The sequence below is a fragment of the Ranitomeya variabilis genome, chromosome 7 (assembly GCF_051348905.1).
Source record: "Ranitomeya variabilis isolate aRanVar5 chromosome 7, aRanVar5.hap1, whole genome shotgun sequence".
Taxonomy (NCBI): Eukaryota; Metazoa; Chordata; class Amphibia; order Anura; family Dendrobatidae; genus Ranitomeya; species Ranitomeya variabilis.
The window spans coordinates 30165250-30189693 of NC_135238.1; the positions used below are offsets into that span (position 1 = coordinate 30165250).

Genomic DNA, 24444 nt, shown 5'->3' on the forward strand with positions numbered 1-24444 from the left:
GCTCTTGTGAACTGAAATTGCCACTCTGGTGTCATGAGTTGATATTAGAGTCTTAAAGTAATTTCAGGATGGTGTTTTGAAAGGGTTTTCAGCTGACTGTGAAGTTCCCTTTTCTGTCTTCCTACTATCTAGTAAGCGGACCTCAATTTGCTAAACCTATCTTCATACTTCGTATGTCAATTTCCTCTGAAATCACCGACAATATATGTGGGGGCTACTGTCTGCCTTTTGGGGAAAATTTCTCTAGAGGTAAGCCAGGTCTGTATTTTCCTCTGCTAGGGTCAGTCAGTTCTCCGGCTGGCGCTGGGCGTCTAGGGATAAAACGTAGGCACGCTACCCGGCCACTGTTATTTGTGCGGTAGGTTTAGCTCACAGTCAGCTCGAGTTCCCATCTTCCAAGAGCTAGTCCTTTTTGTATTCTTACTACGTTCTCTTGCCATTGAGAACCATGACAGCCCCCCACAAATATTGACTGTGAGTGGAGAGGGAAAATGACACAGAGATGAAAACAGATTTTAGCAAAGGAGGCCAATTCTGACTAAATAGACAGAAATAGAAAAGGATACTGTTCGGTCAGTACTAAAAAAAAACTAAAAATCCACGCAGAGTTTACAAAAAATAGCCTCCACACCGACTCACGGTGTGGAGTGGCAAATCTGCTTCCCCAGAGCTTCCAGCTAGCCTGAATATTTCATAATGACAAGCTGGACGAAAAGAGACATAACTTTAAACTGAACAGTAAGTACAAAAACTAGCAAGAACTTATCTTATGCTGACATGGACTGGCCATCAGAGAATTCCAAGGAGAGGACTGAGTCTAACCCAGAAAACATTGACAGCTGGCATGAATTACAAACCAGAGCCCAGTTAAATAGCAAGGCCAAGGGAGCCGATTAGTGAAATCAGCTGCCAGGCCAGACTCCAGGAGCAGCAGTTCCACTCGAAACCACCAGAGGGAGCCCAAGGGCAGAACCCCCAAAAGTACTATTCACAACCACAGGAGGGAGCCCAAGAACGGAACTCACAACAGTACCCCCCCTTGAGGAGGGGTCACCGAACCCTCACCAGAGCCCCAGGCCGATCAGGACGAGCCAGATGAAAAGCACGAACCAAATCGGCAGCATGGACATCGGAGGCAAAAACCCAAGAATTATCCTCCTGGCCATAACCCTTCCACTTGACCAGATACTGAAGTTTCCGCCTTGAAAGACGAGAATCCAAAATCTTCTCCACCACATATTCCAACTCCCCATCAACCAACACCGGAGCAGGAGGGTCAACGGAGGCGACCATGGGCACCACATATCTACGCAACAAAGATCTATGGAACACATTATGAATGGAAAAAGAAGCTGGAAGGGCCAAACGAAAAGACACCGGATTAATAATTTCAGAAATCTTATAAGGACCAATAAAGCGAGGCTTGAACTTAGGGGAAGAAACCTTCATAGGAACATGACGAGAAGACAACCAGACCAAATCCCCAACACGAAACCGGGGACCAATGCACTGACGGCGGTTAGCAAAACGTTGAGCCTTTTCCTGAGACAACGTTAAATTGTCCACCACTTGAGTCCAAATCCGCTGCAACCTGTCCACCACAGAATCCACACCAGGACAGTCCGAAGGCTCAACCTGCCCCGAAGAAAAACGAGGATGAAAACCGAAGTTACGAAAAAAAGGCGTAACCAAGGTAGCCGAGCTAGCCCGATTATTAAGGGCAAACTCGGCCAACGGCAAGAAGGCCACCCAATCATCCTGATCAGCAGACACAAAGCATCTCAAATAGGTTTCCAAGGTCTGATTGGTTCGCTCCGTTTGGCCATTTGTCTGAGGATGAAATGCCGAAGAAAAAGACAAATCAATGCCCATTCTAGCACAAAAGGACCGCCAAAACCTAGAAACAAACTGGGGACCTCTGTCAGACACAATATTCTCCGGAATGCCATGCAAACGAACCACATGCTAAAAAATAATGGAACCAAATCAGAGGAGGAAGGCAACTTAGGCAAAGGTACCAAATGGACCATCTTAGAAAACCGGTCACAAACCACCCAGATGAAAGACATCTTCTGCGATACAGGCAGATCAGAAATAAAATCCATGGAAATATGCATCCAGGGCCTTCCAGGGACTGGCAAAGGCAAAAGCAACCCACTAGCACGGGAACAGCAGGGCTTGGCCCAGGCACAGGTCCCACAGGACTGCACAAAAGAACGCACATCCCGCGATAAGGAAGGCCACCAAAAGGACCTGGCAACCAAATCTCTGGTACCAAAAATCCCAGGATGACCAGCCAATACAGAACAATGAATCTCAGAAATTACCTTACTAGTCCATCTATCAGGAACAAACAGTTTCCCCACAGGACAGCGGTCAGGTCTATCAGCCTGAAACTCCTGAAGCACCCGCCGCAAATCAGGGGAGATGGCAGAAAGAATCACCCCCTCCTTGAGAATACCAGCCGGCTCAAGGACTCCCGGAGAATCAGGCAGAAAACTCCTAGAAAGGGCATCCGCCTTCACATTCTTAGATCGTGGAAGATACGAGACCACAAAATCAAAATGGGAGAAAAACAAAGACCATCGAGCCTGTCTAGGATTCAACCGCTTGGCAGACTCGAGGTAAATCAGATTCTTATGATCGGTCAAGACCACAATGCGATGCTTAGCTCCCTCAAGCCAATGTCGACACTCCTCAAATGCCCACTTCATAGCCAACAACTCTCGATTGCCGACATCATAATTACGCTCAGCAGGCGAAAACTTTCTGAAAAAGAAAGCACACGGTTTCATCAAAGAGCCATCAGAACTTCTCTGAGACAAAACGGCTCCTGCCCCAATCTCAGAAGCGTCAACCTCAACCTGAAAAGGGAGAGAAACATCTGGCTGACGCAACACAGGGGCAGAAGTAAAACGACGCTTAAGCTCCTGAAAGGCCTCCACAGCCGCAGAGGACCAATTCACCACATCAGCACCTTTCTTTGTCAAATCGGTCAGAGGTTTAACCACAGTAGAAAAATTAGCAATGAAGCGGCGATAAAAATTAGCAAAGCCCAAAAATTTCTGAAGGCTCTTCACAGAAGTGGGTTGAGTCCAATCATGAATGGCCTGGACCTTAACAGGGTCCATTTCAATAGCCAAGGGCGAAAAAATGAAACCCAAAAAAGAAACTTTCTGAACTCCAAAAAGGCACTTAGATCCCTTCATAAACAGTGCATTAGCACGAAGGATCTGAAATACCATCCTGACCTGCTTCACATGAGACTCCCAATCATCGAAGAAAACCAAAATATCATCCAAATGTACAATCATAAATTTATCCAGATACTCCCGGAAAATATCATGCATAAAGGACTGAAACACAGATGGAGCATTAGAGAGCCCGAAAGGCATCACCAGATATTCAAAATGGCCTTCGGGCGTATTAAATGCTGTTTTCCATTCATCACCCTGTTTAATACGAACAAGATTATACGCCCCTCGAAGGTCGATCTTGGTAAACCAGCTAGCCCCTTTAATCCGAGCAAACAAATCAGAAAGCAAAGGCAAAGGGTACTGGAATTTGACCGTGATCTTATTGAGAAGGCGATAATCTATACAGGGCCTCAAGGAGCCATCCTTCTTGGCAACAAAAAAGAACCCCGCTCCCAACGGTGACGAAGACGGGCGAATATGCCCCTTCTCTAAGGACTCTTTTACATAACTCCGCATTGCGGCGTGCTCTGGCATTGAAAAGTCGACCCTTAGGGAACTTACAGCCAGGAATCAAATTAATAGCACAATCACAGTCCCTATGAGGAGGCAGGGAACTAGACTTGGGCTCATCAAATATATCCTGGATATCCGACAAAAACTCAGGAACTTCAGAAGAGGGGGAAGAGGAAATTGACATCACAGGAATATCACTATGTATCCCTTGGCAACCCCAATTAGTCACAGACATAGATTTCCAATCCATCACCGGATTATGTACCTGTAACCATGGAAAACCCAGCACGACAACATCATGCAAATTATGCAACACCAAAAAGCAAATATTTTCCTGATGTGCTGGAGCCATGTACATGGTCAAATGTGTCCAGTACTGAGGTTTATTATTGACCAATGGCGTAGCATCAATCCCCCTCAAGGGAATAGGGCTCTGCAAAGGCTCCAAGGAAAAACCACAGCGCCTGGAAAAGTATAAGTCCATTAAGTTCAGGGCAGTGCCAGAATCCACAAATGCCATTACAGAAAAGGACGACAATGAGCAAATCAGAGTAACAGACAAGAGAAATTTAGGCTGTATAGTACTAATGGTAACAGACCTAGCGACCTTCTTAGTACGCTTCGGGCAATCAGAAATAGCATGAGTAGCGTCACCACAGTAAAAACACAGCCCATTCTGACATCTGAATTCCTGCCGTTCTGCTCTAGTCAAAGTCCTATCACATTGCATAGGCTCAGGACTCTGCCCAGAGGACACCGCCATATGGTGCACCACCTTACGCTCACGCAGGCGCCGATCAATCTGAATGGCCAGAGACATTGATTCGTTCAAACCAGCAGGTGTGGGGAACCCCACCATAACATCTTTAAGGGCTTCAGAAAGACCCTTTCTGAAAATAGCTGCCAGGGTATCCTCATTCCATTTTGTAAGCACAGACCACTTTCTAAATTTCTGGCACTAAATTTCTGCTGCTTCCTGACCCTGACACAGAGCCAGCAAGATTTTTTCTGCCTGATCCACAGAATTAGGTTCGTCATAAAGCAGTCCGAGTGCTTGAAAAAATGCATCTACATTGAGCAATGCAGGATTCCCTTGCTCAAGGGAGAAAGCCCAGTCCTGCGGGTCGCCACGCAGCAAAGAAATAACAATCTTCACCTGCTGAACGGAGTCACCAGAGGAAAGGGGTCTCAGAGCAAAAAACAATCTGCAATTATTTTTGAAGTTCAAAAATTTAGATCTATCCCCAGAAAACAAATCAGGAATAGGAATTCTAGGCTCAGAAACCGGAGTCTGGACAACATAATCTTGGATACTCTGTACCCTTGCAGCGAGATGATCAACACGCGAAGACAGACCCTGAACTTCCATATCAGTACCAAAATCCTGAACCACCCAAAGATTAAGAGGAAAAAAAAGACAAAACAAGCTACAAAGGAAAAAAAAAAAAATCAGAACTTTCTTTTCCCTCTTTAGAGATGCATTTAACACATTGTGGGCCAGCTGTACTGTTATGACCTGGTGGTAACGGAGCAGCACTGATATGACCTGGTCGGTAAAATGAATCATGGACAAGCTCTGAGGAGGTGGTAGCTTTACTGACCGCAATCCCTAATCCTAACACAAACACTAGAAATAGCCGTGGGACGTTCCTGTCACTCCCTAGACGCCTCGTCACAGCCTAAGAACTAACTACCCCTAAAGATGAAAATAGAAAACTATCGTGCCTCAGAGAAATTCCCAAAAGGAAAGATAGCCCCCCACAAATATTGACTGTGAGTGGAGAGGGAAAATGACACACACAGAGATGAAAACAGATTTTAGCAAAGGAGGCCAATTTTGACTAAATAGACAGAAATAGAAACGGATACTGTGCGGTCAGTATTAAAAAACTAAAAATCCACGCAGAGTTTACAAAAAATAGCCTCCACACTGACTCACGGTGTGGAGGGGCAAATCTGCTTCCCCAGAGCTTCCAGCTAGCCTGAATATTTCATAATGACAAGCTGGACAAAAAGAGATATAACTTGAAACTGAACAGTAAGTACAAAAACTAGCAAGAACTTATCTTATGCTGACATGGACTGGCCATCAGAGAATTCCAAGGAGAGGACTGAGTCTAACCCAGAAAACATTGACAGCTGGCATGAATTACAAACCAGAGCCCAGTTAAATAGCAAGGCCAAGGGAGCCGATTAGTGAAAGCAGCTGCCAGGCCAGACTCCAGGAGCAGCAGTTCCACTCGAAACCACCAGAGGGAGCCCAAGGGCAGAACTCCCAAAAGTACTATTCACAACCACAGGAGGGAGCCCAAGAACGGAACTCACAACAGCGGCATTTTCCTCCAAGCTGTTCTTTAAAGGGACAATCACTTTAGGCTCTCCCACTCTAACAGTCGAGCTTTGTGTGGACTCAGGAGCAGAGGGGAATTTCATGTCCTCTGCCTTTGCTCACCGCCACGCAATACCTCTGGTGACGCTTGCCGAACCGCTGACTGTTCAAGTAGTAAATGGATCAACACTGCCCCCACAAATCACGCATCAGACTATCCCTTTCACATTATCCATGTCCCCTTCCCATCAGAAGTTTTTTTGCCTTCTTGTCATTCCCGAGGGAATGGACGAGATTCTGCTGGGAATAACCTGGCTCCGTTTCCACTCCCCACAAATTGAGAGGATCTCTGGGAGGATATTGGGTTGGAGTGAATCATGTAAGGGCAGATGTGTGAGGGAGTGCATTCAGGTAACCACTACAGAGATACCCACAGATCTTACTTCCCTTCCCAAGTGCTACTTTTCCTATGCAGACGTGTTCTTCAAAATGGCTGTGGAGCAGTACCTCCTCGGGGACGGGTATATCCCCTCTCTCTCCTGGAAACGGAGGCTATGTCTCAATACATCCAGGAGAATTTGGCAAGAGGGTTCTTTAGGAAGTCAGTGTCATCTGCAGGGGCGGGGTTCTTCTTCGTGCAGAAGAAGAATGGAGAATTACGTCCATGCATAGATTACAGGGGTCTTACCCATTGCCCCTGATTTCTGAGCTCTTTGATAGGCTACGGGGGGCAAGGGTATTTACCAAATTAGATCTGCGGGGTGCTTATAACCTGATTCACATCCGTGAGGGGGATGAATGGAAGACAGCTTTTAATACCAGGGATGGGCATTATGAATATCTGGTGATGCCATTTGGGCTCTGTAATGCCCCAGCCATTTTCCAAGACTTTGTTAATGATATCTTCCGAGATATGCTCTCCACCTCGGTCGTAGTCTATCTGGATGATATTCTCATCTTCTCTCCAGATATTGACTCCCACCGGAGAGATGTTTGCAGAGTCTTCGACCTCTTACGGGTAGTGTTGAGCGATACCGTCCGATACTTGAAAGTATCGGTATCGGAAAGTATCGGCCGATACCGGCAAAGTATCGGATCCAATCCGATACCGATACCCGATACCAATACAAGTCAATGGGACTCATGTATCGGACGGTATCCCTGATGGTTCCCAGGGTCTGAAGGAGAGGAAACTCTCCTTCAGGCCCTGGGAACCATATTAATGTGTAAAATAAAGAATTAAAATAAAAAATATTGCTATACTCACCTCTCCGACGCAGCCTGGACCTCACCGAGGGAACCGGCAGCGTTGTTTGCTTAAAATTCGCGCGTTTACTTCCTTACGTGAAGTCCCGGCTTGTGATTGGTCGCGTGCCGCCCATGTGGCCGCGACGCGACCAATCACAGCAAGCCGTGACGTAATTTCAGGTCCTTCAGGATTTTAAAATTACGTTCCGGCTTTGTGATTGGTCGCGTCGCGGTCACATGGGCGACGCGACCAATCACAAGCCGTGACGTCACGGGAGGCTGGACATGCGCGCATTTTAAAATGCGCGCGTGTCCTGCCTCCCGTGACGTCCCGGCTTGTGATTGGTCGCGTCGCCCATGTGGCCGCGACGCGACCAATCACAGCAAGCCGTGACGTAATTTTAGGTCCTTCAGGATTTTAAAATTACGTTCTGGCTTGTGATTGGTCGCGTCGCGGTCACATGGGCGACGCGACCAATCACAAGCCGTGATGTCACGGGAGGCAGGACAACGCGCGTGTCCAGCCTCCCGTGACGTCACGGCTTGTGATTGGTCGCGTCGCCCATGTGACCGCGACGCGACCAATCACAAAGCCGGAACGTAATTTTAAAATCCTGAAGGACCTGAAATTACGTCACGGCTTGCTGTGATTGGTCGCGTCGCGGCCACATGGGCGGCACGCGACCAATCACAAGCCGGGACTTCACGTAAGGAAGTAAACGCGCGAATTTTAAGCAAACAACGCTGCCGGTTCCCTCGGTGAGGTCCAGGCTGCGTCGGAGAGGTGAGTATAGCAATATTTTTTATTTTAATTCTTTATTTTACACATTAATGTTGTTTCGATACCGATACCCGATACCACAAAAATATCGGATCTCGGTATCGGAATTCCGATACAGCAAATATCGGCCGATACCCGATACTTGCGGTATCGGAACGCTCAACACTACTTACGGGCAAATTCCCTCTATGCAAAGTTGGAGAAATGTATGTTTGAGCAGGAGTCTTTACCTTTCCTGGGCTATATCATCTCTGCCCAGGATTAGCTATGGATCCTGCCAAACTATAGGCTGTGATAGACTGGCAAGAACCCCATTCTCTTAAAGCAGTGCAGCGCTTTATGGGGTTCATTAATTATTATCGCCAGTTCATTCCCCAATACTCAACTTTGGTAGCTCCCTTGGTAGCCCTCACCAAGAAGGGAGCAAATCCCAAATTGTGGTCTGAAGAGGTCTCCAAGGCTTTCACTTCTATTAAGTCTCATTTTGCTAGCGCTCCCATCCTACATCGTCCCGATGTTGATAAGCCATTTATATTGGAGGTGGATGCCTCATCCATTGGTGCTGGAACAGTCTTCTTTCAAAAGGATGCTCAAAGTCAGAAGCATCCTTGCTTCTTCTTCTCCAAGACCTTCACACCAGCAGAGAGGAATTATTCCATTGGGGACAGGGAGTTGCTAGCAATGAAGTTGGCCTTCTCAGAGTGGAGACATCTTTTGGAGGGGGTTCACTTTCCCTTTCAAGTCTTCAATGACCACAAAAATTTGGTGCACTTACAAACAGCCCAGCGACTAAATTCTTGTCAGGCCAGATGGTCCTTGTTCTTCTCCCAGTTCCACTTCACCCTCCATTATCTCTCTGGGGAGAAGAACATTCATGCTGATGCGCTCTCTCGCTCCGTTGTGTCTTCTGAGGAGGAGGAAGGGGAGCCTCGGCTTATTGTCCCTTCTGAGAGCCTGAAAACCATGGCTCCAGTTTCAATAGAGTCAGTGCCTCCGGGCAAGACTTTTGTACCTACTAGTTTGCGACAAAGAGGACATCTGAGCTGCTGGCAAGGACGTACTGGTGGCCGTATATCGTCCGTGACGTCGGAGATTATATTCGGGCGTGTGTCTCCTGCGCCAAAAATAAGTCTCCTCGACAAAGGCCAGCTGGGTTACTTTATCTCTTGCCGGTTGCAGACAGGCCCTGGGAGATGGTCGGAATGGACTTTGTGGTGGGCTTACCCAAGTCTCGTGGCTGCACCTTCATTTGGGTTATCACCGACCATTTTTCTAAAATGGTGCACTTGGTGCTGCTTCCACGGCTACCTTCTGCACGGGCCTTGGCAGCGTTGTTTATAAAACACATCTTCTGCCTATACAGTATACCGGACAAAATTGTCAGTGACCGGGGTCCCCAGTTTGCATCTCAGTTCTGGAGAGAGCTTTGTCGTCTTCTCAGCATTGAGTTGAATCTCTCTTCTGCATATCATCCTGAGACGAATGGGTTGGTAGAGAGGGCCAACCAGACCTTGGTCACATATCTGCAACATTTTGTCTCAGTCAGGCAGAATGACTGGGCATCCTTGGTATCGTGGGCGGAGTTTGCGCCGAAGAACGCCGTAGCTGGCTCCACTGGACAGACCCCATTCCTCCTTAACTATGGTCAGCATCTGCGGGTTCCTGTGTCTATGCCTGTGTCTTCCGCCAACTCCAGGGTGGCAGACAGGGCTGTGGAGGCACGAGACATTTGGGACCGCACTCAGGATGCCATTCAGACCTCCAAGGAGAGAATGAGGTCCTCTGCCGATGCACATCAGCGCCCCGCTCCGACCTTTGCTCCTGGCGACTTAGTGTGGCTCTCCACCCGTAACATCAGGCTGCGAATTGAGTCCACTAAGTTTGCACCTCACTACTTGGGCCCCTTCAAGGTCCTCGAACAGGTTAACTCTGTGGTCTACCGTCTGGCCCTTCCACCACGCCTTTGTATCACTGACACCTTTCATGTGTCCCTCTTGAAGCCCGTATACATGTCCTGGTTTTCCGAGCCATCTGCCAGGACATCAGGTTCGTCTATGGACGATTACGAGGTGAACGCTAATTTGGGGTGCAAGGTGGTACGTGGCAAAACATTTATTTGGTGGCCTGTAAGGGTTATGGTCCTGAGGACAGGTCCTGGGAGCCTGCTGAGAACATTCAGGCTCTGCAGCTCATTACTGCCTTCGAGCGTAGCGAGGTCCAGGGAGGGGGGTCCTAGGAGGGGGGGTAATGTTAGGGTTCGAGTTCCTGCCTCAGCACAGGGGGAATCTTGAGCCATCTCTGCTGCGGTCTCCCATTCTTCTCCTGCCACAGTGGAGCCTGCTCAGCGGAGGCGTCGGTCCCAGCATCTCGCTCAGTCTGACACTGTGCAAAGGGTTACTGCTGCCTTTCCATCTTCTGCTATTGTTGCCAGTACTGGTCAGCAGCGAGCAGATGTCTTTGGGACTAAGTCCTACTTTCCCCTTCTGAGTTTGCCAAGGGTAAGATCTCTCATTGAAGATCAAGGGTCACATGCTCAGGTACTGCAGTAACTCCCACTGGTCCTCTAGGAAGGTCCTCAAGTTGCTCAAGTTCTGTGGCAGCCTCCCATTGGTCCTTCTGGGAAGGTCCTGTAGTTGCTGCAGCTATAAAAGGTTCACATGACCGCATGGACATGCGCTAGTATCAATCTATGTTATGTTCTTTGTGCCAGTGTAGTCTTGTGTGTATGTAATTAGGGCCCCGGCTGAAATAAGCCCCTAGAATATCGGCACCTCCGGTGAGGAGTTTTGTGAGTATGTATTCAGGGTCCCAGCTGAAATAAGCCCTTAAATACCGGCACCTCCGGTGAGGAGTTTTTGTGTGTGCAAGACCACTGACTGACTGTGTACTCCTGTGAGTCTAACAGGGCACAGTGCTTTCTTTTGTCAGAGACTCTGTGAAGTAACAGAGTTCGCTTATACCGTCATATAATGCCATTTGCTAGCAGCAGGTTCCTCCTGCACGGTGGACCCCGGGCTGCAAATGCATCAATAACTTAATCTATTTACTCGGTGCATTACGCTAGCCCTATCATTAAGCCTCCTCATCTCGGCATGCTTAGTATGTCAATCTCCGCAAAGAGAAATCATACTTCTTGGCTAACATTTCCTACAAAAAAGAACAAGAATTGTGTAACCCTTTACAAGACAAGCCAGTTGATATGTCTATAACGCCAAAGCACGTCTCCAGCAGCGAGAAGTCACGTTTTGAAATTGTGTCTGGAAGTGCATTGGGTTGAGATGATGCACTTATCGCTTCTCAGCCTCACATTGTATTTGCTACAGAGCAGCAGCTTTTCAAGGCTGAATGACAGATCATTTGCTCTTATGCACGGCCACTGATTGACAGGCTATGTGCTCTTATACACAGCCACTAACCTGTCAATCCACCAGGGGACTGTGCTGCTAGAAAAGAAATACAGCATGAGGTTCAGGAGCTGTAAGTGCATCATCACACCCTAATGCATTTACCAGGCAAACACAATTTCTCACTGCTGCAGTCATTTTTTAAGGTAATAAAAGGATCAGCTAGCAATTTTTTTAAAGGACTACAACAATCATATTAAATGGTCCGGAGAAGTAAGTTGCAAGTAAGTTTATTCATTATTCATTTTACATATATTGGATCCATAAATGGATGCAAAAATTTACCGTCAAGTGAAGCAATAAATGTTGTAATTTTGTCATGTATGTTCTATATACTCTATGCTATAACCAGACTCCACGGTTAGCAGTTATAGTACACCTACAGAACGCAGCAATTACTGTAACAAAACTTTTAAGTAATTTCCCTAAAAAACAAAAAAAACACAAAAACAGTTGTTGGATACTTCCTCCCGTGCTTCTTCCATCTACACCACCACATCCATCTCCACCTCTTCAACCTTCTCCTCCACCTGGACGTCTGCCTCCTGATTCAAGATAATTATTATACTTTTTTTATTCTCCGTAATTTTAATTCAAATTGCTATCCTCATTTGATTGTAGAGCAACTGCCCTGCTCCTACCCCCATTTTGATTCCTTTTGCAGGCCCAAATCACTTTCAACCATCATAACACAGCACAAAAGTTTGGGCCTACACTGGCTTCTATTGCAAGTGAGCTTGTCTTATGCTGGGAAGGGCCTGCTTTGCCTTTGCTAGTTATTACAAATAAGGGGGGGCCTAAAACAAAAATGACATGGGGTCCCCCATATTTTTAATATCCAGCCAAGGGAAAGCAAATAGCTATGAGCTGGTATTATAATTCTGGTAAGGGCCACTATCCATGGACCTTCTCAGCATGTTAATATCATCACCCAGCTCTCTGCTTTGCCTTAGCTGGTTATAAAATAGGAGGCACCCCACATCATTTTTTTAGGGTTCTCCCATTTTTAATAACCAGTAAAGGCAAATCAGTCAGCTGCAGGTGGATGATACTAATAGGCTGGGAAGGTCCATAGATATTGACCCTTTCCCAGCATAATAATAGCAGGTCACAGCTGTCTGCTTTCCATTTGCTGGTTATTAAAAATAAGTGGGAATCCACATAGTTTTTTTTCATTTATTTATTAACAAATACAGCAAAATACACATGGAAGGAACTGCTCCACTCCTCAACTTGGACCTCCGCCTCTTGGCTTAAGAATCTTTTCTAATATTTTTGCTATTTTGAGTCATTTCTCTATCTACATTTGTTTACAGGGCAATTGTCCTGCTCTTACCCCCACTTTGCTTAATTTTGCGAACTCCTAGCCCTTACTACGACCATTTTACAGCACCAAAGTTCAGGTCTCCATTGATTAATATGAGGTTTGGGTCTGGAATCATGTTCGGGTCAGGTTCTGGTACTCAAACCAAACTTTGGACTAAAGTTCGTCCGAACCTTACAAACCCAAACTCCCAGGAGTTCGCTCACCTTAATATTAACCTACATTATTATATGATGCCATGCATAAAACAACCCAGGATGATAAATGCTCCCTGCTATTCAGCTGACTTCACACCCTCCATGCACACAAAAATCACACTTGATATCTGCATTTAAACATTCTGTCTGATGACCGGACCATGCCGCTTTATATGAAAACCCCTATTTATTATAATAGCTGGACCTGAAATAACCAGTGCTTTTCACCTATTGTGCCCATTCCAATTCCTTGTAGATTGTAAGCTTGCGAGCAGGGCCCTCACTTCTCCTGTAGGTGTTTAACTGTCTTACCTTGCGTGGAATTTAGTGTCTATATACTGTATGTCACCACTTAATTTTAAAGTGCTATGTAACATGTTGGCTGGCGCTACATAAATAAAATTATTATTAATAAATAATGAAATTATATCAGAGTGTACATGGACATGACATCGGCTGCCCGCCGGCAGCAAGATGTGCATCAATGAAGTGCGACAATATCACGGCTCATGATGTGGGATGAGCTAGCCAGTCAGGACAGTGCACAATTATCATGGCAGCCATCTTTAAAATGGGAAAAAGAGTTGGTGAAGGTATTTTGTGATAATATGGCTTCAGATCACTATGAACAAAGGGGCACAGCCATATTTAATGGGAAGGGGAATTGGGATGGAGATATTGTGGAAAAAAAGAAAATTGTGAATGTAAGTGATAATGATAGTGAAAAAACCTAGTAAAAAGGAAGAAAGGAAAAAAGTTTCTATGTGTATATATATATATATATATATATGTTCAAATGAATAAAAATGCAATTAAAGTGGAAAACAAAATAATGAAATGAAAAAATGTGCAAATAAATGTTGAAAAAAGTGAATGATTGAATGTGAGAATGATTATTCTCCCAAAAGGGAACACATTTTTGTTGTACATAAAATATAATAAATGTGAGTACGTGAAAAAAAAAGTTCTTTCCTTTTTTATTTATTTATTTTACTTGTTTCCTTTTCTTTTTTTTCTGTAAAATTATTATATACATTGGGAACGTGTAGTGGATGAGCCCCAATGGTGACATCACTCATGTGTAGCCCCGCCCACCATGATGTAACAGTTGGGTTCCAGTTGTGATGTCACGGAATCCTTGGCTGTAACCAGCGATTTTGCAGTGAGATCCTCTGTCTGGAGAAGCTGATTGTGCCGTACACAAGTAAGCGATATTTCTCCAGGCTACAATGCTGTTTAGAGTACTTCTAGTTCTGAACGTGCTATTCGCATCTGCGGAAGGTGCTCCCATCTTTATCCGCAACCCTCGATCACAGGAGCAGATCGGGATGAAAGAAGGTAAGTGCATTACCAGATACACTGACTATGGGGATAACCCTTCCCTTCTGCAGCCAATTTTGGTTTTTGCTCTTCCTTTATCTTCTACATTTCTTCCAAGTGCCATAACTTTTTTTCCCATTTCTATGGCTGTATGAGGGCCTGTTCATCTTTTTGGGGGACGAGTTATAGTTTTGAATGACACCATTCATTTTCCCATTCAGTGTGAAATTGGGGAAAATGCAGTTTGGGCTCCAGTGTAATAACATAGATGAGACACAGAGCATTAATACTGTTCTCTCCTGGCTGGATACTCTGACTACTACATGTAGCAGAAGGCGCCACAAGAGACGCGATAAGCAGCACAGAAATCAGATATGTCCTTCACATGTAGCATTTCACATCCAGCCCCAGAAACTATTAGGATCCATTATTAGGGCCCAGTTTATGAGCGTCAGGCTCCGTGGCATTAGGGCTTCTGTAACTTTTCTTCTGTGGCTGGACGTCACATAATACATGGAGTGGAGGATTTTTCATGTGTTACTTGTAATTTCAGGTGTCATCTCCCATCCTGCATTCGTTCCCTGTTTCAGGAATATAAAAGAATAGATTTTTGTATCGTCCATTATGAAAAATAATCCATAATTTCTCCAAACTAAATCCCCCTCTTTTTCATAGTCATACTTGGTTCCTCAGCCCGCCTAGTCCATGTATTTGGTTCCACTTCTGAGCACATTCCAGCTCTGGTTACCTGATCACTTATATTCTTTGTCTTTTTAGAGAATATCACCGTGCCTCCAAAAACATCTGAGGATGCAGTCTATAGGATTGTTATACCGGCTGCCGTTCTCTCTGCCCTTGCAGTAATCATTCGTGCCATTGCTACCATCTGTCGGTAAGTATAGTAAGTAATGATGTATGGGCTACACAGGAGTCTGTAGAGGAAATGTCACATCTCCAGGTTACTCCAGTAATGGGAATATTTTAGTGTAGGCCTCTTGTGGCTCACACACTTGTCACCCTGGAGTTGTGCCCTGCGGGTAACTGATGGGTATATATTAGACTTTGTAGGGATTCACACTCTCAGGTAGGCATTAGGTAGCGTTCACACAGTCAATAAGGTTTGGTCTAAACCTGTGCAGTTTTATTGCTTTCAAAAAATTCCAAGAGATTCCAAACCAAAAAACATCCTCTTCTAGGCACAAAGGTATCACAGCAAATAAACAGTTCATTTAGCAGGGCCCATATGTCAGTGCGGGCTCACCTGAATAGATTACAGTCCTTTCTCCAGAAGCAAGCTTCATACATAGAAGAGGCACGATCCCACCAGTCTTGGTATCCCTTTCAGTACGAGTTCCAGCAACCTCCAGTGCCAAACAGAAGTGTTCAACTCCTGGGCACGGTTAATACTAAACAGGCTGCAGCTGACACACGGTTCCCTGCCGCTCCTGCACACAGACTGTTCAGCTTTCCTAGCTGAACCATGCTGTCTCCATTCATAGAGAAATCCCAGCGCATCTCCCTCTCAGCTACAGCTCAAATGTTGGCTGAACACTCGCTAGCTCCAGTACACTTAACTCTGCTCCATCTAGCCGACTGACACAAATAATGAACACAGGTCCTGGCTGTAGTTAAAAAACAAAAGCTAGGCGGGTGCATCTAATCAAATCCTGCAAAGATAGGAATTAACCCTGTCCTACCTGGCTCTGCTACAGCTTGTATATACTATATTAAAATAAATTGTTGCTTGTCATAGACACCAAAATGACTGACTGGTGATCTCTCTACAGATAGGACTAGATAAAATGTTTCATTCTGCAGAATACAGACATGTTTTACTTTGCGATTTACAATGTGACTTTTATTTTTGTATTTTTACAGTTGTCTGAAAAAGAAGACTCCAACGAAAGATGCTGAAAGCCAATATTGTGCCGATGATTTTAGAGAGAGCAACACCAAACTAAATGGTAACTACAGCTTAACAGATCTGAAAACCTGAATCAGAAGGATAGAGGTCCAAAAATAATTACAACTTAAACTAAAAAAGATCCTTCTAATATATACAAAATTTTTATTCAAAATTATTATCAAAAGGGGGGACTTATAGATATAATAGAGTCACAGGGGGAAGGGTACCTGGCCGTAAGGCAGCCACAAAAAATGCCACTGAGGTTCACACCCTAATATTGCGATATGGTGCCCCCACTCCTCGTCGGCTCTCCCACCCAGACCCTATTATGCCACCAGAAAATTGTGTTCATGTGACCGTAGTAATGAAAACAATAAGAATGTAATTTTCACGTCGCAAAAAAAGAGGCCATGAATAAGATGGTTTTTGAGCATCAGCGCAAAAAAAAATTGTATTTGGTCACAGTTACAAAAGAGGAACAAGTTAGCTCAAATAGATAAAAATAGTAAAGGGTCATAATCTCATAAGATGGTATTAGAATACTTGCTGGTATAGCGATACATAGATCAATACGGTTGATATAACTAGATAGTTTAAATGTCAGTGGTAAATCTGGTACAAATGTCAAATAGACCACCTCAATCAGGTCAGATGGTGCAGATACATCCTATATATTCAGCCAGCAAAATACACAGTAACCAAAGGATATTCCTGGACACAAAATAGACAGAAACCAGGATTTAGTATACGTAGTAAACTCCCACATTCAATCTAAATATTAAGCAGGAAGTCACATGCACCATCATTTAGGATGTAATAGAAGTAAATCCGTTACTCAGATACCTAAACATTATTAGTAAGTGTCCAGTGTAGAGGTTTGTACTCACTCGGCTGCGGTGGAGGTAGGCACAGAAAACGCTATCGCTAAAATGTCCTATCGTGGTGGTATACTAGCAGAGCATGGGTACTGACTGCACCTGGGTAGACTACTATATCTGCCTTCCCTAAGATTCACTCCTACACAATGCCCTATGCGGGAGTTATGTATACGGAATTATTAAGGTAGCCCTACTTATCAGCTCCCTAGCCTTCTCCTGCATTCTTTTAGTCTTTTACAATGGAAACCAAAGCTCCCGACGTGAGGACCTGAACCAATAAGAACAGGACAGGGAATATTAATAATATTAATTAATTTATTTTATTAAGTGACAATAGTGACAAACATTAATTGAAAATATATAGACATAAAATTAATTATAAAAATACATATATTGATAAAAAGATTATTGTGCACACTAAAAGCCGCAACACTTATAGGGCAAGCCAGATCCTCATAATAAGTTATAGCATATATGGCACATTATCCCAATATACACACTAAAAATAATAAAAAAATATATATAAAAATTATGTGTATAAAAATCAATTTGTGCCAGTGATATAAGGATATCACAAAAGAACTCCGAACAATTCACTCTCAAATATCAAAGTGACCATGAAGAAAATATATATAAGTGCTATGTGCAAGAGTTGAACCACCATTAAACATACATAAGGTGCCAGAAAATGACCAAAGGGCCAAAAAGTGCTATGTGCTTATGGAAAAATGCCAGTTACTTACAATGGTAGAGCAAGGGAATGACCCCAGGCTGCCAACGGCTAATTAGTGTGCACCCCGACGCGCGTTTCAGACACGCAGTCCTTCGTCAGGGGGAGTGTGTATCTAACATGACCGGAGATGTCTTTATATTGTGGATGTGCTGATGTAAATCCCCGCCGTCTGTGCGGCGCATGAGCCGCCCGAACAGACCGGAAGTCCGGGACGCAGCGTCACGTGACCGGACGCACATGGTGAGATCATGGCGTTACCAAGGACACAGAGACGCCGCGACCCGGACACCAGACCGCCGAGCGCCCATGCGCACAACAGCAGGAACAACATGGACACAGAGAGGGGAACTAACAACGATGTGCTTGAAGTGAAGTACCGTAATAGCATATAAAAATTGGACGCTTCAGCGCCAATCTAAGGATATAGTGTGATGTAATAAATTGCTATGGCATGTGCAGATAAATAACCATATAATGATGGCTATGTGTTATTAATGGTAATAATTGTGATAGCCATGATAGAAAATAAAAGTGGAAATATATGCATGTATTATTATTTTTATACTTTGGTGTCATTACTGTGCGGTTTTACTAGTCTTTTACAATGCAGATTTCATTCCTCTGCAGTCTAGGTGTTTTCTTGCTGCCACAAACAGTGTTTGCAATTGTTGGGTTCTGTTCTGTGGCTACCCCCACATTTTGTAACACCGCTTCTAATTACATACCTATTTTGCTGTGTGTTTTCCCCCCTCCTTTTTGGAGTTTTTTTTCGCTCTGTCCTTTATTTTTAGAATTTTTATTTGCTTTTAATTTTCTTATTGAAGACAACATTTTTGTGATTTTATCATTTTGAATTGGAATCGCTTCCTATCTAACGGTGATGAAGCATATTAGATTATGTAAATGTATATGGAGTAGTATGTAGGGCCATTATACTGTATGGAGCATTTTGTGGCCATTATACTGTATGTAGAGCTATGTGGGGCCCATTATACTTTATGGAGCACTATGTGACCCCATTATACTGCATGGAGCACTATGTGAAGCTATTATACTGTATGGAGCACTAAGTGGGGCCCATTATACTGCATGGAGCAATATATGGAGCAATTAGACTGTATGGAGCACTATGTGGAGCTATTTTACTGTATGCAGCACTATGTGGAGCCATTATACTGCATGGAGCAATATGTGGGGACATTATACTGTATGGAGAATTATGTGGAGCCATTACACTGCACGGAGCAATATGTGGGGACATTATACTGTATGGAGAACTATGTGAAGCCATTATGCTGCATGGAGCAATATGTGGGACCATTATACTATATGGAGAACTATGTGAAGCCTATTGTACCATATGGAGTTTGATGTCCCTTATCTACAGGTTATAATACCGTAAATCCTGATAAACTCCACTAAACATAGAAGATTTTGTAATGCTACTTTCAATTTTTTCCACTACAGAAGATTATGAGTTCGAAAGAACTATTACAAATGAGGATGCTCCTCATGGACCTGAGGCTGAAAAGGGAGACTTCTTGAAAGACAACAATATAATCATGGCTCACCCCACTGATAGAGAAATCCCCACCAGCCTTGATGGGAATGTGGTCATCGCCTCTGACAGTAAGTTTCAGAACTATTGTATTTATTTATTTATTTTACTCACTTATATAGCGCCATTAATTCCACAGCGCTTTGCACACATTATCATCACTGTCCCCTTTGCGGCTCACAATCTACATTCCCTATCAGTATGTGTTTGTAATGTGGGAGGAAACCGGAGACCCCGGAGGAAACCCATGCAAACATGCGGAGGACATACAAACTCCTTGCAGATGTTGTCCTTAGTGGGATTTGAACCCAGGATGCCAGTGCTGCCAGGCTGCAGTGCTAACCACTGAGCCATATGAAATATGTTTAAAGAGAAAGAAAACTATTTTTTGAAAAATAAAATAACGGTAAAGTCCAAAATAATAAACCTACTAATATAGAGTTTAAGACTCTGTACGACTGTAGAAAACATATTTTGCAGAGCAGGAGAGGCACCACAACGTCTTAAGTATGGCTCGGTAGCAGTTTCCCCAATGTAAGCCTATGAGACTCAGAGAGAGGTTCCATATACTTACATTGAGAAAGCAACTTCCAGCAGCATAAGAAAGGCATTGTGATAGCCATCTTGGTATACAGTCACATGGTTAAGCAGAAGACTGGAGCTGTGCTGCAAACTGGAGAAGACAGCGATCAGTGATTTACCACATACTCTACACGACTGAGATGTTCAGCAGTGATTAGCAAATTTATCTCAGAGCGCTCCTTTGATATCTCTATTCCTACAGTCAGTTATTGTCGGCTTTTATAGCACATGGAAGCAGTTCGCATTGTGAAGTCCCTTACTTACACTGAGGACTTTCCGATTTGTCTTCTTCAATGTATAAATGTATTTAATAGAAAAAAGAACATTATATAAAAAAATACTCTCTTAAACGTTTCTTGATGTGAAATGATCCCTAGACAGAGTAGAAACATGATGGAAGCTTTTATTTTAGAAATGTTGATTTCAATGTTCTGTGTTACAGGAAAACATGAGGACGACGTACCAATTACCACTGATGATTCTCCTCATGGGCCCGGGACTGAACAGAGAGACGTCCTCACAGGCAACAAGATCTCAGTGCCTGGACCCCCTGATGTAGTGATCGATATCAGCCCAGATGAGGAGGAGGTCACCTCCTCTGACAGTAAGTACTCAGGGCATTCACAAAATAGATTTAATAGAAAAATAACCTAATATATAAATAAAAAATGGTCTCCTGTGGGATCTTGTCAGTGAATGAGCCGTTAATACATTGGAAGCTATAGAGGCTCATCCCCTCTGTTGTCATAATTCAATATACCATTCTAGAGGTTACTTATAATATCAAATATCTGTAGAAAACATTTTGCAGAGCTGACCAGTGACCACATGGAGAGACTTGACAAATCTGGTGCTGCCCCCAGCTAACATCTCCCCGCATGGCTGTAGTTGACTGACAGGTCTCTCCCATATCTTTAATTAGGGTAGACCTGTCCAGCAAGTGCAGCGGGGCAGGGAGAAGCCGGCTGGGAGCAGCGTCAGATCAGTCAGGGCTCACTTTAGTCCCCGGGTGGCTCTTCAAACTATGTTTTCTCTGAAACGCTGGAGCATTTCTCTGGAGATTGGATCCCACTTTTTACAGTCTAATATACTATTTAGAAGTTATAACAACCTGTAAATGTTAATTATCTTAATCACATAGATTCTTGAATTTTATTAAATCTAATTTCAATATTTTGTGTTACAGGAGAATTTGACATTTTCTGTACTTCTGGAGATATTACAATGCCGCACAAGGCCGATATAGTGGAGGCGAAAGAGTCCAAGATTAGTGCGGACTTTAATGATCACAAACAGACACCTCCATCTATTCTAAAAGGAAGAAATCAACTGAAAAATAAAAACACAGGGAAGATTGTTTCCTTTCAAGATTCGGATTATCGATATGTTTATACATTTGATTCTGAGTCCTCACAACCTGGACGTCAAATTATATATTTCCGAAACAAACAAGGAGGCTGGAAAAATAGGTACCGGTAAGTGTTTTAATGTCTCAGCTCAAAGTTTATCAGAAGATCATCTTTCAATCCTTTCAAAAGGACTGAGGGCCCTGATTTATCAACTCTTTTACACCAGTATTCTGACATTTAAAGCTTTGAAATGTCACAACAGTTTGGTGAAACTCCAGGCTGCGCTAAAAGATTGTGATATTTGGCATTCTTACACCATTTTTGCCCAGTTCTGATAAAGTGCGAGAGCTTGGGCCGGAAGGGTGATGTGGCAGCCTCAGCTCATCAAATTCATGATGACTGAGGCGGTACACCTGTCAAACCGTAACGCAGGTGTCCTAAGGTGAGCTCAGGGAGGCCTGAAACCTCCCAAGGAGCAGCCACGAAACATGCTCCCATCGTTGTGGTGAGAATAGGTTCATTGATTAAAAGACTGGGGTGAGGAATTATTACAGCCACTAATGTGGGATATTTCATGGTATTTCAGTTGCAGCATACATGTTCTGCAAATACTGTCTATTGTTAAATGATTAACCCCTTAGTGACAGAGCCAAATTTTTGAAATCTGACCAGTGTCAATTTATGTGCTAATAACTCTGCAACGCTTCAACAAATCCCAGTGATTTTGAGTTTGTTTTTTCGTGACACATTATAATTTCTGATAATAGTAAATTTCGGTCAATATGTTTTGTGTTTATTTATAAAAAATATCAAAAATTTGAGAAAAATGTTAAAAAATTAGCAATTTTCAAAATGTGAATGATTATCCCTTTAATCCAGATGGCCATACCACAGCAAACCATTAATAAATAACATTTCCCACATGTCTGCTTTACATCAGCACAATTTGTAAAATGTTATTTTATTTTGGTAGAATGTTAGGAGGATTAAAAATGTAGCAGCAATTTTTTATTTTTTCAAGAAAATTTACAAAATTTATTTTTTTAGAGACTTATCCATGTTTGAAGTGACTTTAGGGGTCTCATATATTGGGAAACCCCCAAACGTGATACCATTTTTAAATCAGCACCCCCTGACGTATTGAAAACTGCTCTCAGGTAGTTTATTAACTCTTCAGGTGCGTTACAGGAATTAATGCAAAGTGGCATGACAGAAATGAAAATGTGTATTTTTATCACCTAAATGTCTCTAACTTCTGAACAGATTACTACAGCTGTTAGATTCTTAGGCCACTATTTGGTCATGAATTGCCATCGCAAACATCAGGACCACAAAATCATGATCTGAGGGCACCAATTTGGATAAAGAGGAAGCCCCCACACTCTGTTAACCATTTATAATGATGTAGTCACTATTGACAGCAGCATCTAAGGGGTTAAACAGATATGGACGGTGCAAACACTGATGATGGCTGATGCACCAAGTTGTCAGCTATAGTGGACAGCCGACAGCTGCTGGATTGTCACCTGTATGGGGAGGCTATTCTCTTATATCTCAGGTCAGTTAAAAGACGTATTGGCGGTCACTAAGGGGGTTAATGTGTAATGTTTCATCGATGTATTCCAGCAGACCCCAGGATTTAACTATTGCAGCCCTGTCCCATTATTTGGACGATTACACTTGATACAGTAAAGAAATGAGTTTGTAATGTGTTCAGTGCTTTACCTACAGTACTAAAATCTATTTTTTTTTAAAGGAATCCATCAGGAGGAGACAACTTCACAACAACTCCTTTACATGGTGGCTACCAAGAGAGGATCAGGCAACCTGTGATGACGCAGAAAAGACCCATGGATATGACACTTACCAGACTTTCTGCGGTCAGATGTGTTCACGGACATGTGACTTACCTGCAGCACAGTGAGGTAGATTCCGGGCTCGGTCTCTGCTCTCACCCATGGGTATAACCTTTACCGGACTTCCTGCAGTCAGACGTGTTCACGAACAAGTGACTTACCTGCTGCATGAAGAGGCAGATTCCAGGCTTGGACTGCCCTCACCTATGGACAAGACACTTACCGGACTTTCCGCAGTCAGACGTGTTCACAGACAAGTGACTTACCTACTGCATGAAGAGGCAGATTCCAGGCTTGGACTGCTCTCACCTATGGAGATGACAATTACCGGACTTTCCACAGTCAGACATGTTCACAGACAAGAGACTTACCTACTGCATGAAGAGGCAGATTCCAGGCTTGGACTGCCCTCACCTATGGACAAGACACTTACCGGACTTTCCGCAGTCAGACGTGTTCACAGACAAGTGACTTACCTACTGCATGAAGAGGCAGATTCCAGGCTTGGACTGCTCTCACCTATGGACATGACAATTACTGGACTTTCCGCAGTCAGACGTGTTCACAGAAAAGTGACTTACCTACTGCATGAAGAGGCAGATTCCAGGCTTGGACTGCTCTCACCTATGAACATGACACTTACCGGACTTTCCACAGTCAGACGTGTTCACAGACAAGTGACTTACCTACTGCATGAAGAGGCAGATTCCAGGCGTGGACTGCTCTCACCTATGGATATGAACCTTACCGGACTTTCAACAGTCAGACGTGCTCACAGACAAGTGACTTACCTACTGCATGAAGAGGCAGATTCCAGGCTTGGACTGCTCTCACCTATGGATGTGAAACTTACCGTACTTTCCGCAGTCAGATGTGTTCACAGACAAGTGACTTAACTGATGCATGAAGAGGCAGATTCTGGGCTCAGACTGCTCTCATCCATTAATACGACATTTACCAGGCTTTCAGCAGCCAACTGTACTCATGACACAGGTGAGGTACTGGCTGTAAGAAGAGGCAGATTCCGGGCTCGGTCTCTGTTCTCACCTATCCACAGCCCAAGGGAAGGGCACTTCTTTAACCATGGTTCCCTAGAGGTTTCCACCATTGGGGGTTTTTCCTCTCCTGAGTGTTAAAGAATGACTATTTCTTAACCAGGGGTCCATCATCATCAGGGCCACATTTAAGACTACTGTCCTGACTTCTAATGGAACCTTCCACATTATCCAACTTGAATAAAGTTATTAATGAAGTCAGCGTATTTCATGT

General features: G+C 43.9%; 1 protein-coding gene across 1 annotated transcript; it reads left to right on the forward strand.

Moving 5' to 3' along the window:
- The first annotated feature begins 13771 nt into the window (after positions 1-13771).
- Positions 13772-24435, forward strand: LOC143784820 (uncharacterized). The gene is made up of 7 exons (XM_077273450.1): positions 13772-14331; positions 15091-15205; positions 16192-16277; positions 19298-19459; positions 20413-20574; positions 21157-21445; positions 23076-24435. The coding sequence occupies exons 1-7, from the start codon at positions 14223-14225 to the stop codon at positions 23284-23286; spliced, it is 1134 nt and encodes a 377-aa protein (XP_077129565.1). The 5' UTR covers positions 13772-14222; the 3' UTR covers positions 23287-24435.
- The last annotated feature ends 9 nt before the right edge of the window (positions 24436-24444 follow it).